The sequence below is a fragment of the Schistocerca nitens genome, chromosome 1, assembly GCF_023898315.1.
Source record: "Schistocerca nitens isolate TAMUIC-IGC-003100 chromosome 1, iqSchNite1.1, whole genome shotgun sequence".
Taxonomy (NCBI): Eukaryota; Metazoa; Arthropoda; class Insecta; order Orthoptera; family Acrididae; genus Schistocerca; species Schistocerca nitens.
In genome coordinates this window covers 255560816-255580584 of record NC_064614.1, presented here as the reverse complement: position 1 = coordinate 255580584, position 19769 = coordinate 255560816, and the positions used below count along the sequence as shown (strand labels likewise).

The 19769-nt window shown below is 42.2% G+C and overlaps 1 protein-coding gene across 1 annotated transcript in view; it reads right to left on the bottom strand.

Annotated features, from left to right (window-relative positions):
* Positions 1-19769, bottom strand: part of LOC126241582 (parathyroid hormone/parathyroid hormone-related peptide receptor-like) — a gene marked incomplete at its 3' end in the record, with an annotated part of 617417 nt that overhangs the window by 12306 nt on the left and 585342 nt on the right. Inside the window, exons 10-13 of the mRNA XM_049948022.1 lie at positions 15645-15807; positions 11326-11456; positions 10811-10896; positions 10567-10711 (exon numbers count right to left, since the gene is read on the bottom strand). Coding sequence (XP_049803979.1) covers positions 10567-10711; positions 10811-10896; positions 11326-11456; positions 15645-15807 — 525 coding nt within the window. The remainder of the gene's footprint in view (positions 1-10566; positions 10712-10810; positions 10897-11325; positions 11457-15644; positions 15808-19769) is intronic.

Genomic DNA, 19769 nt, shown 5'->3' with positions numbered 1-19769 from the left:
GCACACTAATTGAAAGAGGCGGCCAAGATGCACGCGCTAACTCACGAAGGATGGAGTGAGGTCTGAAACAGGAGACTTAATGAATGTGATAAAGAAAATACGTATCTTTGGAATATACTTAACTTTTAATCACTCCTTGTGATACATTTCTCTTGACTATACAAATGAGACTCGTAAGATACATGCACTGATACAATTGGCGCCTTGCTAAGTCGTAGCCATTAACTTAGCTGAAGGCTATTCTAACTGTCTCTCGGCAAATGAGAGCAAAGGCTTTGTCCGTATAGTCGCTAGCAACGTCGTCGTACAACTGGGGCGAGTTCTCGTACGTCTCTCGAGACCTGCCTTGTGGTGGCGCTCGGTCTGCGATCACACAGTGGCGACACGCGGGTCCGACATGTACTAATGGACCGCGGCCGATTTAAGCTACCACCTAGCAAGTGTGGTGTCTGGCAGTGACACCACATTCCTCCCCCGCAAATCGGCGAACGGTCGTGTTATAAGGCTTCCGCCCGCCGTGGGGAGGACCCCATGTTGACGTATGCGATGAAGTGGGGAGCCTAACAACAGGCGAGGCTGTGCCACCCGCACCCGGCCATTCGGTCCGAGGGGAGCTAGGAAACGCCTGAAAACCTAGTCCAGGGTGCACGTCAACATGCGGTGTATGCGCCCGTAAGGAGACAGGAGGGGCCGAAGGGTCGACTTCCATGTGGCCGGGGCACCCGACGGGCGAAGACGACATCTGGTCCGGAGCGGGCAAGAGTTCCATGGCGGAGGACAGCCGGTCACGGGCAGCGAGCGGCGGCACGTGACCCAGGGAGGCGCCAGGCGGTTGCAGCGACGCGTCCACTGCGGGCGGCGCCGGCGGGAGAACAGGCGGCGGCGGCGGCGCGTCGCCATGAGGCAAAATGGAAGGCAGCGTCGGTAACACCTGGGGATGAGGCGAGCCAGTAGATGGGTCCCCAGGGCGCTGACCGGACGGCACCGTCGCTGAAAGTAGACGGGGAGCGGCAGAACCCAGGCGACGACAGAGGCGCAGCTGATTGAGATGCCGACGCACCTCACCAGAGGCCCCCAAAACCAAATACATCGCGCGGCCGAGGCAGGGAAGAATGCGCCCTGCGAGCCAACGCCGTGAACCGCGATAGTTGCGATAGAAAACAACGTCGCCAGGAGCAAAAGCAGTAGTCTGCCGCTGCACTGGAACCTGATGCGGCGGATGCAGCAAAGACATCAAGGTTCGATGAGGACGACCATGGAGCAACTCAGCCGGCGAGCGACCATCGCGGGGCTGAGAGCGATACGAAGACAAAAAGAGCAAAAATGCGTCCTCCCTAGAATGCGACTCTTTCAACTTCAACATCTGTGACTTGAAAGTCCGGACCAACCGTTCAGCGGCACCGTTTGACTGAGGCGAAAACGGCGCGGATGTCAGATGTTGAATACCATTGGCCTTGCAGAATGACTGAAATTCTGCGGGCATGAATTGTGGGCCATTGTCGGAAACAATAGTCTGGGGAAGACCTTCAATGCAAAAAATAGTGGACAACGCTTGGATGGTGGCAGATGACGTCGTGGAAGACATCCGGACAACAAAAAGAAAATTACTGAAGGAATCCACCACAACCAACCATCGAGCATTCCAGAATGGACCAGCAAAATCGATGTACAAGCGTTGCCAAGGGGAAGTGGCTGTCGGCCATGCAAAGAATTTCCGCGGTGGGGCGGAGTGGTGTTCGGCACACGCCACGCAAGAAGAGCACATATTCGTAATCGCAGCATCGATTCCGAACCAAGTACAGTGCTGACGAGCAAGTTGTTTCGTGCGCACTATACCCCAATGTCCTTGGTGAAGAAGCCGTAAGACAGAGGACTGTAACGAACGTGGGACCACGACTCTGGATTGATCATTATCCGAACGCAACAACAAAACACCATGTCGTACAAAAAGTCTCCCCTTGTGAGCAAAAAATCGGCGAACCAACGGATCCTCGATCCGTGACTGTGACAAGGGCCATTGCGTAGCAACAAAACGCAAAACAGTAGCAAGGACAGGGTCAGCAGCTGTGGCTGTAGCGACACGACGAAAATCAATCGGAAACGATTCAACCACGACATCGGTTTCCGAATCAATGAACATGCAAGCAAGTTCGGAAGAATCGAATGCTTTATCCTCAGCAACAGGCAAACGGGACAACGCATCAGCGTTTCCGTGCTTAGCAGTGGACCGATACGAGATATCGTAGCGGTACTGCGAGAGGAAAAGAGACCAGCGAATGAATTTCTGCGCTGTACGTGGAGGTACAGGCTTGTTCGGATGAAAAAGCGATGTCAAAGGTTTGTGGTCTGTGACGATGGTAAAGTGACGACCATACAAGAAATCATGGAACTTAGTAACACCAAACACGAGAGCTAAAGCTTCTTTCTCTATCTGGGAATAATTGCGTTGCGCAGACGAGAGCAATTTTGAAGCAAAGGCAATAGGACGATCATGCGATCCATCTTTGTGCACAAGCACAGCACCGATCCCGAAATCCGATGCATCGACCATCAACAAAAGGGGTTTCTGGGGATCGAATGGCGTAAGGCAAGTATGTGAAAGCAACGCCGATTTCAACTGGCGAAAGGCGCGTTCGCATTCCGTCGTCTAGACGAACGGAACACCTTTACGGCGTAAGCGATGAAGCGGAGCTGAAATGGAAGAAGCGCGCGGCACAAACCTGGCATAGTAGTTAATTTTTCCCAACACGCTCTGGAGCTGTTTCAAGTACTGTGGCGAAGGTAACTCCTGTATGGCACGGAGGTGCTCTGGACTCGGATGTATGCCTTGTGCATTTATGACATGGCCCAGATATGGTAAGTCACGAGCAAAAAACACACATCTGTCCTTCCTCAAGTGAAGACCATTTTTTCGCAATACCTGAAATAACGTACGTAGGTTGGCTAAATGTTCGGCTTCTGTCTTTCCGGAGATCACAATATCGTCCAGATAGTTTGCAGCAGTAGGGACCGACGCACAAACAGTTTGTAAATATTGCTGAAACAATGCAGGGGCGGATGCACACCCGAATGGCAGTCTTTTGAATCGGTACAATCCAAGATGCGTGTTAACCACCAAGACGCGCTGGGATTCTGCGTCCACCGGTATTTGCAAGTATGCATCTGCTAGGTCCAATTTCGAAAAATACTTACCCGGGCACAGTTTATCAAAAAGATCTTCCGGGTGGGGCAAAGGAAAAGTTGCAGTCACAAGTTGTGGATTCACAGTTGCCTTGAAGTCCACGCAAAGTCTCAATTTTCCGGAAGGTTTTGGCAAAATTACTAAGGGTGAGGCCCAGAGAGAAGCCTGCACACGTTCAATTACACCTTGAGATTCTAAATCGTTTAATGTTCTTGCGACCTCATCACGCAATGCGTGGGGAACATTGCGCGCTCGGAAAAATTTCAGTTGCGCGTCCACTTTGAGTTCCAAATGTGCTTCATAGTTCTTAGCGCAACCAAGGCCAGGTGCAAAAATGTCTGCAAATTCTTCACAAAGACGAGAAACACTGGCGGAAGGCACAGTCTGATTCACTGATAGGGCCTGATTTACGATAGACAAGTTAAACAACTGAAATAAATCTAAACCAAACAAGTTCACTGCCGTAGAAGAACGAAGAACGTAAAATGACACAAGTTTTGTTTGTCCCTTGTATGTGGCAAGAAGGCTGCACTGTCCTAACACAGGTATCTGCTGTCCTAAATAACTATTGAGCTGAACATTTGCGGCACGCAACGGAGGTTTGCCCAGGTGTTTGTACGTGTCTTGATTGAGCAATGAAACTGCAGCTCCGGTATCGAGCTGGAATGGTATCACTTTGCCTCCAAAGTCTAAGTCTACAAAAAGTTTATTGTCCTGCTGACGACAAGAGCGACGTTCACGTGCAATTTGAACTGATACAGGTACAGAAGCACTTGCGACTTTACAGGAGTTCCGGCGACGTCGACGCACACTTTGTGCGGGACGAACACAGTCACTGTGAGATAAAGTGGCACTGGACGGGGTGGAATTAACGACATGAATGTCCATGGGTAAAGGTCCACGAGCCTGATTGTCCCTGGTTCGATTCCGGCGCGAAGCAAAGGGCCTGGAATGGTTTTGATTGTCTGATCTTAGCTTCTTCTGGCAAACACTTTGAACATGTCCTTTCTTATGACAGTAAAAGCAAATAGCTTGGCGTGACGGGCAATTGTCACGCGAATGTCTAGTTGCACATCGCGGGCATGATTTTAGAACTGCATTGGCATGCTTACGCGGCTGTACTCGTGTTTACGAGCTAGGCTGCAGCTGCGCTGACGTGCGCGAGGGCCGTTTAGCGTCCCGTGCTGCGCACCCGGCGGGCCGGTCAATGCGACACACTGCTGGCGAAGTTTCAAATGATTCCTGAGCAAAGTCAAGTGTGTCTTGCCTATCCAATATGTCTATCACTTGTTGAAGGGAGGGATTAACTAGTTTCAAAATCTGTTCCCGTATGCGAACATCAGAAACGTTCTGTGCAACTGCATCATGCACCATAGTATCTGAATACGGAAGTCCACATTCATATGCAAAATCACAATCCCTAGTAAGTCCTTGCAATGTTGCAACCCACTCCCTATTAGTCTGACAGGCCGTACGTTTGGTACGAAAGAACGTATACCTTTTGGCAACTACATTAACTGTTTCTTTGAAATAGGCATCTAAAGCAGACAAAATTTCTTCGTAGGACAGAGTTGCTATGTCGCGTCGGGGAAACAATTTCACTATCACACGGTAGGTGGACACACCGACACAAGAAAGCAAAAACGGCTGCCGCTCATTACCTTGAATTCTGTAGGCGGCTAGATGGAAGCCAAACTGGCGTGACCATTCTGGCCACGTTTCGTGCGTTGAATCAAAATTACGGAAGGATGGTGCAACGGCGTGTTGTGGCTGCGGTAGCGATGAAGCGGCGGCGGCCGCATCGTGTTGCAGCGCACGTTGACCCTGGACGAGCTGTCCCAGCGCATCCAATAACGCCTGCGTCTGCTGATTCTGCAAGCGATAAAATTCGGACAGTACATCTGGCGAAGCCATGACACAAGTAATGTAAGCAAAGCAAGAAGAACGAAGACCGTTTTTACGCTCGTCGCCAAAATTGTAGTGTCGGCAGACTTGCCAACACTACGCACACTAATTGAAAGAGGCGGCCAAGATGCACGCGCTAACTCACGAAGGATGGAGTGAGGTCTGAAACAGGAGACTTAATGAATGTGATAAAGAAAATACGTATCTTTGGAATATACTTAACTTTTAATCACTCCTTGTGATACATCTCTCTTGACTATACAAATGAGACTCGTGAGATACATGCACTGATACAATTGGCGCCTTGCTAAGTCGTAGCCATTAACTTAGCTGAAGGCTATTCTAACTGTCTCTCGGCAAATGAGAGCAAAGGCTTTGTCCGTATAGTCGCTAGCAACGTCGTCGTACAACTGGGGCGAGTTCTCGTACGTCTCTCGAGACCTGCCGTGTGGTGGCGCTCGGTCTGCGATCACACAGTGGCGACACGCGGGTTCGACATGTACTAATGGACCGCGGCCGATTTAAGCTACCACCTAGCAAGTGTGGTGTCTGGCAGTGACACCACAAGAGATGCCTTCGGCTAGAACATAATATTTCTTGAGTATTTGTGACTGTTTTCATTTTTATCCGTTAAGTACGTTTACTTTGTAAGCTCTGTCGTGTTATTTCCAACTTTCGTCTATGGGATTTTTTTTAAATAATGCCCACCCTTACTAAAATTTATTGACAGTCAGAACCATCTCCTATTCCCCAATTCCCCAGGACATCGTATGTGGAGGTGTCTGCCAAGAATTAATTTCAGAAAACCTAATAAGAGAGCACTGATAAATTACAGGATATATTTACAACTACATCGATTGCACAAAATTTTTGTTAACTGACCACGTAACTTTTTATTCTGCAGAAGATTGCCCTAGTGCAATCAAAATCATTGTCAACTGACTAAAAGTTTCTGTAACCGAATTGGCTGTATATACATCCTGCAATTAAATAGCGTACGGTTTCTGGATCACAGTCGATCAAAATGCTTAAAATTTCAAGCACTGATAAATATATTTTGTCACACGCTTTAAGAGTTATTTTGAAGTAACTATGGTATCTCAGTTTAAGTCTGAAGTCAAAATAGCTTGATTAACTAATACGTTTCACTTAAAAACGAAGTTTTAATTACTATTAGTTAATTATATCAGCCATAAAAATGCATCAATAAATCAGAGGGTAATTTTCCTTGACAAAGATTCTAGATTTGTATTCCACTAGTTAAATACAGTCGTTTGATATACGCACCTAACACGTTCTGCTGTTTTTATGTCGAGTCTTAAGGTGATTTTTGTTTTCTCATGTTTTTGGTCCTTCACTTGCTATTTTAAGCTGGTTCAATCAACATATTGTAAACATGATTTGCATGTGAACAGTACTGGAAGATCGCATGGATCTACGATTTTGTTTTGATATAATGTATCTTGGTGACATCGGTGTTACTTAGAACTGTATAAAAGATAATTGGATTCAAAGGACATGTAATCCTGACACCGGAAGAATGACATTACAAGCCATCCTTTTAGACGGTCTCAGCAGCAACGAGGCAGTTAGTCCCTATGAGATTGGAGCGTCCCTTGGTGTTTAGTTGCAGCCGTGTAACGGTATCACTGCAGATGGGACTGTATTTAAATTTCATTTCGTTAGTAGGATGTCACCACTGACCGCGGTCGCATCGAAATGTTGTTGTTGTTGTGGTCTTCAGTCCAGAGACTGGTTTGATGCAGCTCTCCATGCTACTCTATCCTGTACAAACTTCTTCATCTCCCACTACCTACTGCAACCTACATCCTTCTGAATCTGCTTAGTGTATTCATCTCTTGGTCTCCCTCTACGACTTTTACCCTCCACGCTGCCCTCCAATACTAAATTGGTGATCCCTTGATGCCTCAGGACATGTCCTACCAACTGATCCCTTCTTCTAGTCAAATTGTACCACAAACTTCTCTTCTCCTTAAATCTATTCAATACCTCCTCATTAGTTATGTGATCTACCCATCCAACCTTCGGCATTCTTCTATAGCACCACATTTCGAAAGCTGCTGTTGCCTTCTTGTCCAAACTATTTATCGTCCATGTTTCACTTCCATACATGGCTACACTCTATACAAATACTTTCAGAAACGACTTCCTGTCACTTAAATCCATACTCGAAGTTAGCATATTTCTCGTTTTCAGAAATGCTTTTCTTGCCATTGCCAGTCTACATTTTATATCCTCTTTACTCCGACCATCATCAGTTATTTTGTTCCCCAAATAGCAAAACCCATCAACTACTTTAAGTGTCTAATTTCCTAAGCAAATTCCCTCAGCACCACACGACTTAATTCGACTACATTCCATTATCCTTTTTTTGCTTTTGTTGATATTCATCTTATATCCTCCTTTCAAGACAATGTCCATTGCTATCATTTTTCTATTTTTTCTTTTGTTTCCTTTACTGCTTGCTCAATATACAGACTGAATAACATCGGGGATAGGCTTTCAACCCTGTCTCACTCCCTTCCCAACCACTCTTCCCTTTCATGCCCCTCGACTCTTATAACTGCCATCTGGTTTCTGTACAAATTATAAATTGCCTCTCCCTCCCCGTATTTTACCCCTGCCAACTTCAGAATTTGAAAGAGAGTATTCCAGACAATATTGTCAAACGCTTCCTCTAAGTCTACAAATGCTAGAAATGTAGGTTAGCCTTTCCATAATCTATCTTCTAAGATAAATCGTAGGGTCAGTATTTCCTCCCAGGACCTTGTTTCGACTGAGTTCTTTCAGTGCTCTGTCAAACTCTTCACGCAGTATCATAACTCCCATTTCATCTTCTTTTACATCCTCTCCCATTTCCATAATATTGTCCTCAAGTACATAGCCCTTGTATAGAAACTGTATATACTCCTTCCACCTTTCTGCTTTCCCTTCTTTTCTTAGAACTGGGTTTCCATCTGAGCTCTTGATATTCATACAAGTGGTTCTCTTTTCCCCAAAGGTCTCTTTAATTTTCCTGCAGGCAGTATCTGCCTGCAGTATATGCCTCTACATCCTTACATTTTTCCTATATCCATCCCAGCTTAGCCATTTTGCACTTCCAGTCGATCTCATTTTTGACACGTTTGTATTCATTTTTGCCTGCTTCATTTACTGCATTTTTATATTTTCTCTTTTCATCAACTAAATTCAATACATCTTCTGCTACCCAAGGATTTCTACTAGCCCTCGTATTTTTACCTACTGAATCCTCTGCTGTCTTCACTATTTCATCCCTCAAAGCTACCCACTCTTCTTCTATTCTATTTCTTTCCCCCATTCCTGTCAATCGTACCCTAATGCTCTCCCTGAAACTATTACAACCTCTGGTTCTGTCAGTTTATCCAGGTCCAATCTCATTAAATTCCCACCTTTTTGAAATTTCCTCGGTTCATAACAGAATAGAATGTGGTCAGAGTCCACATCTTCCCCTGGAAATGTCTTTATAACCTGGTTCCTAAATCTCTGTCTTACTAATATATAATCTATCTGAAACCTTCCAGTGTCTCCAGGCCTCTTCCATGTATACAACCTACTTTCATGATTCTTGAACCAAGTGTTAGCTATGATTAAGTTATGCTCTACGCAAAATTCTACCAGGCGGCTCCCTCTTTAATTTCTTACCCCCATTCCATATTGACCTACTACGTTTCTTTCTCTTCCTTTTCCTACTATCTAATTCTAGTCACCCATGACTATTGAGCCGGCCAATGTGGCCGAGCGGCTCTAGACGCTTCAGTCCGGAACTATGCTGCTGCTACGGTCGCAGATTCAAATACTGCCTCGGGCATGGATGTGTGTGGTGTCCTTAGCTTAGTTAGGTTTAAGTAGCTCTAATTCTAGGGGACTGTGACCTCAGATGTTAAGTCCCACAGTGCTTAGAGCTGTTTGAACCATGACTATTGAATTTTCGTCTCCCTTCACTATCTGAATAATTTCTTTTATCTCATCATTCATGTCATCAATCTCTTCGTCATCTGCGAAGCTAGTTGGCATATAAAATTGTACTACTGTGGTAGGCGTGGGCTTCGTGTCTGTCGCTCTGCTGCTTTTAGTAGCTTACCCGCACTCCTATTTTTGTATTCATTATTAAACCTACTACTGCATTACACCAATTTGATTTTGTATTTATAACCCTGTATTCAACTGAACAGAAGACTTGTTCCTCCTGCCACCGAACTTGACTAATTCCCACTAATTCCCACTATATCTAAATTTAACCTATCCATTTCCCTTTTTAAATGTTCTAAACTTCATGCCCGATTAAGGGATCTGACAATCCACGCTCCGATCCGTAGAACGCCAGTTTTCTTTCTCCTGATAACGACGTCCTCCTGAATCGTCCCCACCCGGAGACCCGAATGAGGGACTAATTTACCTCCGGAATATTTTACCCAAGAGGACGCCATCGTCATTTAACCGTACAGTAAGGCTTCATGCTCTCGGTAGTGTAGTGTCACCTTACTTTCAGCCGTTCGCAGTACCAGCACAGCAAGGCCGATTTGGTTAGTGTTACAAGGCCAGATCAGTCACTCATCCAGACTGTTGCCCCTGCAACTACTGAAAAGGCTGCTGCCCCTCTTCAGGAACCACACGTTTGTCTGGCCTCTCAACAGATACCCCTCCGTTGTGGTTGCACCTACGGTACGGCATCTGTATCGCTGAGGCACGCAAACCTCCCAACCAACGGCATGGTCCATGGTTCAAGGGGGCTATCCAGAATATATTTTTATTTTTGTTGGAAGTTAATCACACAAAACAGTAAGCAATATAGTTATGGGCATCTAAACATCATCTCATGTCTGAGACAAAGTTGTGGACATGCTAACGTAGACGAAAAGTCAACGGAGACAAACATATCTGCGAAAGTTGGGAATTTCAGTTATTCTGATCGTGGCTCGAGTCTGTACGATAAACTGAACTTAGGTGGATCTCTCACTGCGGTGTTATTGGTCGATTATTGGACAGGAAAGGTACAGCATTGTGTGCACTTATACATGAAGTCGTATGTAAGATGACATCAATGGCGAAGATACTATACAACTGATAGATTTCAGCGGAAGTTATACATAATACACGTCGAAAGGTTATATGACCCCTTTTTTGAAATCATTATTTCCTTCCAGGGAGGCACAAGAGATAAGGTACAACAAAAGGATAGTGGGTCATAAAGAAAAAAGGTCACTTAGCGATAACCCCATATTGTAACCTATGGAGGACGACATGAGGGACATTCAAAAAGCGTCTACATTTAAAAATATTTTGCCTTTTACATAATATGACACTTTTGCTCTAAAATACATCTTTATTTAAGAAAAAATAACAGTTACAAAGAAGTAATACGAGAGTGATAACTTTTCCAGTCAGAGAAAAGGAAAGCTCTACAGGTAATGGAGTAAATAATTCTAACTTAGGCGTACCTGGAATGAGGTAAACAGCTGGTTTATAAAAAGTGCAACCATTTCTGTTGTACTTTCAGGTTCTGAATACAAGTGAAATCCCAGGAATACTACGTAGTGCACACCAAACAACGGTATAAGTACGAGTGTAGATTTCGCCAGACGTCTAAAAAATAAACAAAATAAAGTATATTAGCCTGTCATTTTATTAATATCGAATTAAATTGTAGCTGTAGCGCCAATATATAAGAAACAAAAGGTTTACCTGTAGATTTTTGTCTCCTCACACACCGATGATCGCAGTTTCCTTAATATAACCCACACAAGGATTACAAATAATATGAAACATATCTGAAAAAGATTTTAAGATATATTATCACTGGATCAGGTTCTGTAGTTACAACAAATTACGATGAAGATGTTATACACAGTTAAGCTCTTTAAAACATGTATCATTACTACTGTAGAAGCAGAGGCAAACTTATGAAGTAATGAGAAAATATAAAGTATCTGGAAATAAATGTATTAAAAATTTGCTTGTTAACTTATCTGAAAAACTGAAATTTTGAGTGCAATAATCTAAGAAACAAGAATTAAGTGTATTCTCTAACTGCAAAAGCACATTTAATTCGCAAAGTGAACCTTATTCTGAGAGAGAGTTTCTCATAATTCAGTAATGATGTATGTAATATCATCTGAACATTTATTAACACGAAAGTATTGACACATACCCATGTAGACATTCATGTATATAATGAAATTTATCTGTTTCCTACTTACGATATTCGAGACTGCTATAGGAACAAATATTATGCCAAACACAAATTTATTTCTGTTTACAGTCCAACATAGATCATCCTCTATGTAAATCCTGCATACAATCCAGGGGATGACACACAGGAGTGGCAAACCTGGGGACAAAGAGGAAAAATTAAGTCTATCCGTTTCCTTTTCTCGCTGATACGTTCGTTGTACATATGAAGTAATAATAATTACTGTAGTAGAGGAGAAATTTGTGTTACAAAAACACACAGTGTGACTAAAGATGATATAGTTTTAAACTTTTCTTTCATTTTGGAGAATTTTTCAGATCGCTGAAACATTGATGTGGCTTATCAGATACATGGAGATCTTTCCTGATAAGTACTGTTTACAACCCTACACATCAAATTTTTCTCTAGAATGTATTTACATCTGATGGTGACTGGTACTCACCTTACAACCTTTTAATTCAATTAGATGCTTTTTTGTTTGTTGCTTCTGAAAGTACATCTTCATCTAAATGATTACTCTGAAAATCACAATTAAGTGCCTCGGAGGAGAGGGTTCATCGAACCACTTTCAAGTTATGTCTCTACGGTTCCAACCTCGAAGAGCGCGCGGGAGAAACGAGCACTTGAATCTTTCTGTGCGACCTCTGCTTTCTCTTATTCTGTTGTGATGTTCATTTCTCCCTATGTAGATGGGCACCAAAGGAATATTTTCACAATAGGAGGAGAAAGTTGATGACTGGAATTTCCTGAGACTATCCTGCCACAAAGAAAAAACCCTTTGTTTTAATGACTGTGTATGTAACACATTATTCTCTATCCATTTATGGGACCTTCGCCTTCTGCCTAGTTTTATGCGTCTATTGAATATACTTAGGCTCTAACTATTGACGACCACGCTATTTCATGTCTGATGAATTTACATTTTCGCCTTAGTCAGATGCAGAAATGTACATAAAAGCATAAGTTACGCCAGACCAGTTCGGTGTGGTGGGAACTCAGAATTTGAGTATAAATTCTCACGGAAACCACATGCATTAAATACTCTTCTTAGCATGAATTCAATTTAGGTTAGCTGTGGCAATAACGAAACACTCAGCCATTATTGTACGAAATAATTTCCTTAAATAATTCAGATTTATTCATCTTATGCCTACTTTCACATACATCTAACTGCACACTGCATCAGTTTTAATACGAGAGTAACGCAATGCATTAGTAAAACCAATCAGGCCACGTCCCTAACATCTGCATACCCTTAGACGCGCTGGGAAGACAATAACTGTGTGACACATAAAATTATCTGTTACCCGCCGAGATAATACGGTATCGGGAATCCCCACAGCCGCGCATTTGAAAGTAAAGGCTGTAATACTAAGAGTGCAATGGCAATTCCACTGTTAAATGCAGAGGAGAAAGTGATAGGTGGAGAGAGTACATTATGAGGAGGAGTCTATGAGGAGGAGGACATGTCTTATGTGGCAGAAGAAGGAACAGAGCTAGGGGATCCAGTATTAGAATTGGAATTTAAAAGAGCTCTAGACGACCTGATATCAAATAAAGCAGAAGGAATAGATAACATTACACTGGAATTTCTAAAGTCATTAGTGGAAGTGGCAATACAACGACAATTCCCGTTAGTGAGCAGAATGTATGTGACCGGCGATATACCATCAAACCTTCTGAGAAACATCATCCACAATATTCCGAAGATTACAAGAGGCGACAAGTGCGAGAATTATCGCAAAATGAGCATAACAGCTTTTGCATCCAAGTTAATGATGTGAATAATATACAGAAGAATGGAAAAGAAAATTTTTTACGTGTTAGATGTCGATCAGTATGGCTTTAGGGACGGTGAAGGCACTATAGAGGCTGTTCTGACGTTGCGGTTGATTAAAAAAAATACTTTCATTGGATTCGTTTACCTGGAAAATGCGTTCGACAAAGTCAAATGCAGCAAGGTGTTCGAAATTCTGAGAAAAATAGAGGTGCGCTATAGGCAAAGACGGGTGCTGTGCAGTACGTATAGGAGAGGGGAGGGAAGAATAAGAGTGGAAGGCCAAGAAAAATGGTGTAAGGCAGGGATTTCGTTCCTACAGTTTAATCTGTACATCGAAGAGGCAATGGTAGAAATAAAAGAAAGTTTCAAGAACGGGATTCAGCTTCAGGCAATGATAAGATTGCTTGATAGTATTTCGTTGATGATATTGCTTTCCTCAGTGAAAAGGAACATACTCATTTGCCCTTGTAAATACATAATTCTGACTGAGAACATAGTTAGGCTACGGTTCTGCGATCAGCAACATCTGAATAACTGCCAGGCAGGTGAAACCAACAGGTAAAGCCTAGACAATCGGTGCTTAAACTCACCGACTGACCATCAGAAAACACACCATTATCTAGCCTCGTGATGGATATAAACATCACCCGACTACCACATGATTTCCCATAGTTGACTTAATCAGAACAGTGACTGAAGCGGTTTTTAAAATTATGTTAGAAAGCAGCTGAGGAGTCAAAGAGGAAGTGTGCAGTGCAATGTCAAAGGCTCCTCCGTCTCGGACTAACATCACTGTAGCAGACACGTGTGTTTCACTTGCTTTCAGTTGCGATTCTGAAGTCTGTGATGCTCACTGTGTATAACAGTGTAAGTTGTTTGCTAGGACGACAGGACTGCATCCAACAAATAAAACGACTCTCCCATGATTCATGTTCTCGAAAATACTGGGTGGGTCCAACGAAGGAAGTGATTTTCCTTGAGCTCATCTCCATATCACGGGAACTTATTTTAAGACTTGCTCACTCTACATTCCCCCTAAACGATTTTACTTCCTCCTGAAATTCATAAAGATTCGTTACTCAATGGAAGCTTAAATTTTACATATATGTTATTTCATGACTGCACTTCTACATCAAGATAAATATTCCACAAGCTCATGTATGGTGTAGGACGGAGAGTACCACATACAAATCCCCACAAGTAGAGCGAGGAAAAAACAACTGCCTCTGTTCCTCCACTTTCTTTTTGACATCGGTCATCTGATTGGTTTCATTCGGTCCGCTACGACTTTTCATCACAGAGTAGCAGTTGCTACCTGCGGCCTCAATTATTTGTCGGATGTATTAAAATCGCTGTCTTCTTGTACAGTTTCTGTCCTCTAGAACTCCCTCTACTACCTTGGAAGTCATTCCCTGATGTCTTAACAGATCTCCTATCATGAAACCTCTTCTTCTTGTCAGTGTTTTCCATGTATTCCTTCCCTCATTGTTACTGGGGGGAACCTATTAATTTCCTACCTTATTAGTCCAGCCAATTCTCAACATTCTTCTGTAGCATCACATCTCAAATGCTTCGATTCTCGTCTACTCCGGTTTTCCCACACTCCATGTCTCACTATCATACAAAGCTTTATATTGACATCTATCTTTCATATTAGCATACTTCGTCGATTTTTCCAGTGCTAGTCAGTTTTTTTATGTCCTCCGTCCCTTGTCCGTTATGGGTTATTTTGCTGCCTAGGCAGCAGAAGCCCCTAGCTTCGTCTACTTTGAGATACCCAATTCAGATTTCGTCTTTCTTCACTCTATGCTCAGTAGAATTTCAATTCTTTGTTTCGCTTACCAAGGATTCGTACAGATTCTGATGACTACTGAGCAAAATCCTAACTATGTTCTCAATCAGAATTAGAAACTTACAAACGTGTATCTTAGACATTATGTGTTTAAAAATGCGGAAGAATAGAAAGTAAGGTACTGAATATAGAAAACTTGCCTCAGACATTCTCATAGAAGGCTGTGATTAACAGTTCGTTTCAACAGCCAATACAGGAGTAAGTCATTTGGCGACTATGAACCCTTCTTAAATTCTATGTTATAAGGCTTGTATAACAAAGTCTGTCTTCGCATTCCAGTATGTAACGTCTTTCATTATACATTGAGAAATATGAAATGAATTTCTGCAAACTACACTTCAAGAAAATTACTACAATTTTCATTTACATACAGGATGAGAAAAATAGACATATTTTTGGGTGCTTGAGTTTGTTCAAGTACAGCAATAAAATCATCGCCTCTTTCGTTTTGTAGCTAACTGCCTGTTCATATTCTTCCCCGTTATTCATAAGTTGGAATAATGAGGCTTAGAGTGAAACTGTAATTATTCCAGCTGAGATTTTATGATGTTATTACTGTCAGAATACATACAACAGTTACAGAAAATCTGACGTCATAATTGATTTTAGTTGTCCTTTATCCATGTAATGTTACTTGCTGAACATTCTTCACATATTTACTACTGTTAGCAATTTAAGCTGTCATTGTACATACCCCAGCCTAGAATGATGTAAACCTTAATGCTGCTCCTATCTGAAAAGAGTGCGCTGAAAATAAGGTTGTGTAAATATAGCGCTTCCATCAATATCCAACTGTAATTTGCCAGCATGAAATACTGCCATATGCTTGAAACTAGTTTACAGTCCCAGATGGTGCCCTGTGAAAGAAAAAGGCAGCATGTCAAATAAATTAGTTTTGTGAGAGACAACAAAGGTGATGATTACAATTCCAGATAGTTACTACAAATATTAATTTTCATGACGGATACCATATGTTACAGTATTATGAACACGGCAGTTTATGAGCCATATTTTCTAACTCTGACGAAACAACTGTGCACACATTTTATCTTATTAGACACATATCCAAATTAATTTAAAGCAGACATTCTGATACCTTCAGAGTAATAATTGAACAACTGTGTCAGCAGTGGCCGAACTCCATCTCACTTCATTAAACTAATAACTGATTCGAGTAAAGATATCAGTACTGGTGGCAACTGGAGTAATGTACTCTATTATCTATGAGCCACTACAGAAGGAGATGAACTGTGAGCGTTAAATCAAACAATGCTGCAGCTGCGTGACAAGTGGTACTCGACATGTTCACTGTTCCACAGACGTGACAGGTGGTTGGCTACTTCCATCGAGGCGATTTGTCTAAGCAGTCGATAATATCCAAGAAAGCTACACTAGTACGGATGTCTCTTGTTACTAAACCGAAGCTTTCATATGCGAAGAGTGTCACCTCATCATAACACACACTCTTGCCACAGAGCTCAAATGCCTAATGTGCTCCGCGCCAGACATCTGAAATGATGGTTGATGTCACGGAGAGAACCGCAGAGAAAGTCGGTACAAGAGTATGCCCGCTGAACGTTAAGATACCTGACTGCGAGTACTCACCTTCAATCACTGTAAGACAGCTCAGTTATTCTTCCAGTTCTCCATTATCTTCAGAATGAGAAACACCGTAATCACTTTCGCTGTCACTATCTAGGCCAAATAAACGTTATTTTTATTTCATACATTTCATCGACGAAAGGAGCTTCTTGCAGCATGTATTCTCGCTCAATTGTTAACGTGTTCACACAACAGACTCCAATTTTATTTAGTCATTGAATTAAATTCCTCCTCAGCCAAATGTTTTACAGACGTTACGTTCCTAGAAACTACCCTACCTTTCACAATAGACCAAATATTCTCTGTCGGATGTAATTCCTGGTGGTACGGATGAAGGGGTGAAGCAATATGATATTCATTTCTGTAGAATCTTATTGACGGAATACTCGAAGGATCTTTGCTTTGTTCTTCAACAACCTCGTACAGAATAGGTTTCAGGATGGGATACAATCTTTTGCTAGTCGCTTTCTAATATTGTCTTTATTGGAATTAGACGTTGGAGCTTTGTTTATTTCAGCATTGTGATCTGGAGCAGTGTCGAAAATTAGGACACAGTTACGTTTTACATTCAGAATCACCTTTTGTGTCAAACACTTTGCATAATTTTGTTCGTTTATTTGGTTGTGATAATCTCCAGTTGCTTGATACGACTTCCACATGACAACGGCCTTCGGAATATAGCCATTTTAATCGGCTCTATGAGCTATTATTAGGCTTTGTCCCTTTGATACCGGTCTGAGGAGTTCAATCACGTGTGATGACAAAATCATAGTTTCGTAATGAAAAAAATGTCTATTTCTTCCTCCCTAAATTTTTAATTGCTTGAAATGCGCAATTATCTTTTATGTTCAGAAAGGAGAAATTCCGATATCTGGTGCCTTTGGGCAGTAAAAGAACTCATTAACGACGAATGAAAATTTGTACCAAGCCTAGGATTCGAACCGGGGTCTCCTGTTTATTGGACAAAGACGCTAAATTATTTGCGTGATCTTGGCAGAGTGATTACACATAACTACATACTTCCCAAGTACACGCCTCGCCCTCACCCAAACTCTCATTTTGTGCATGCTACCAGCGTACTCTCTTTGCTCGTCGCATCACCCGGAGGTTCTCACGAGGTCGGACGAAGAGTATTCTGCACAATTATTGTATTAGCCTTCACGGTATATAGGTGAAAGGAATACAGTAGAAAACCGATGGGTAGATTTAATAGATGAAATATTGGAGGCGTCAGAAGGTCAATAGGTAAAAAGACAAGGCCTAGTAGAAATACCTGGCTAAAACGAGATACTGAATTTAACAGATGGAAGGAGAAAATTTAAATGTAGCAAAGCAGACAAAATGGAATACAAACGTTTAGAAAATGAAATTGACAGGAAATGCAAAATTGCTAAGCAGGAATGGCTACAGGACAAATGTAAGGATTTAGAAGCATATTTCATTAGAGGAAAAGCAAATTAAAGAGGCCAGCTGTACGAATATCAATAGTTCAGTGTGTAAATCAGTCCTAATCGAAGAAGAGAAAGTTGAAGGGTGGAAGTATATAGAGTATCTATACAAGGGAACGAACTTGAAAGCAATGTTATAGAAAGGGAAGTCGGCGTTCATGAAGGTGAGGCGGGAGATACGAAACTGCGAGACGAATGTGACAAAGCTCTGGAAGATCTAAGTCGAAACAACGCCTAGGGAGTTGACGACATTCCGTCAAAACTGCTGATAGCATCTGGACAGCCATCCAGACAAAATTCTTGGATCTGGTGAGTAAGATGTACGAGCCATTCGAATACCCCCATACTGCAAGAAGAATCTAATAATTCAATCGCAAGGAAAGCAAATACTGTCAGATGTGAAAAGTACCGAACTCTCAGTATATTAAGTCGTGGTTGCAAAATAGTAGCACGAATTCTCAACGGAAGAGTGGAAAAACTGGTAGAAAACACCCTCGGGGAAGATCGGAGAAATATAGGAACATGCGAAGCAATACTGACCCTACAACTTATCTTAGAAGATATGTTAAGGAAAGGCAAGCGTACGTTTATAGCATTTGCAGACTTAGAGAACATTTTTGACAGTGTTGACCGAAATATTCTCTCTGAAATTCTGAAGATAGCAGGGAGCGAAAGCCACAAGAAAAACAAGAAGTCAGTTGTAAGGGTCGAGCGGCATGAGAGAGAAGCAGTGGTTGAAAAGGAACTGAGACAGGGTTGAAGCCTACCCCCGGTATTATTCAATAATACAATGAACAAGCAGTAAAGGGAATCAAAGAAAAATTTGGAGTAGGAATTAAAGTTCAGGGAAAAAAATAAAATCTTTGAGGTTTGCTGATGATAGCGCAATTCTGTCAGAGACAGCGAAAGACATGGAGGAGCACCTGAACACAATGGACAGTGTCTTGAAAGGAGAGTGTAAGATGAACAAGAACAGAAGCAAAACAATGAAAATGGAATTTAGTCGAATTAAATCAGTTGATGCTAAGGGAATTAGATTAGGAAAGGAGACACTTAAAGTAGTAGATAGGTTTTTCTATTTGGGCAACATAATAACTGATGACGATACAGAATGTGCACGGGCATTGGCCAGAAAAGCATTTCTGAAGAAGAGAAATTTGTTAACATCGACTCTAGATTAAGTGTCAGGAAGTCTTTTCCGAAGGTGTTTGTCTAAAGTGTAGCCATGTCCTAGATAAAAAAGAGAATAGAAGCCTTAGAAACATGGCGCTGCGGAAAAATGGTGGATATTAGATGGGTGGACCACGTAACTAATAGGGATGTACTGAATACAAATAGGGAGACAAAAAGTTGTGGTACATCGTGACCAAAAAAAGGAATCTGTTGAGATGAGACATTCTGAGACATCAAGGGGTTACCAATTTAGTATTGTAGGGAAGTGTGGGCGGGGGGTTAAATGTCGTCGGACAGGGGGACCCAGAGACGATGAATACAGGAAGCAGATTCAGAGAGATGTAGGTTATTATTTCCTCAAATATCGTTTCTCTATAATTGCATGAGCCTGCTTGATTCTTTTTCGTTTTTAGCGGAAACCTAATCTCCTTAATAACCGCCTTAGTATTGCTACTTCGGAAGTCCATAGCTTCTTTCAACTTCTGTTTAATTAATTCCACCGTAGACACTCGTTTTTCTGTCAAATAATCACAGCCACTTTAAAACTATCAGTGTCTCTGCAATTGTCTTCCATTCACGCTTTTCTTCTGGAGTTA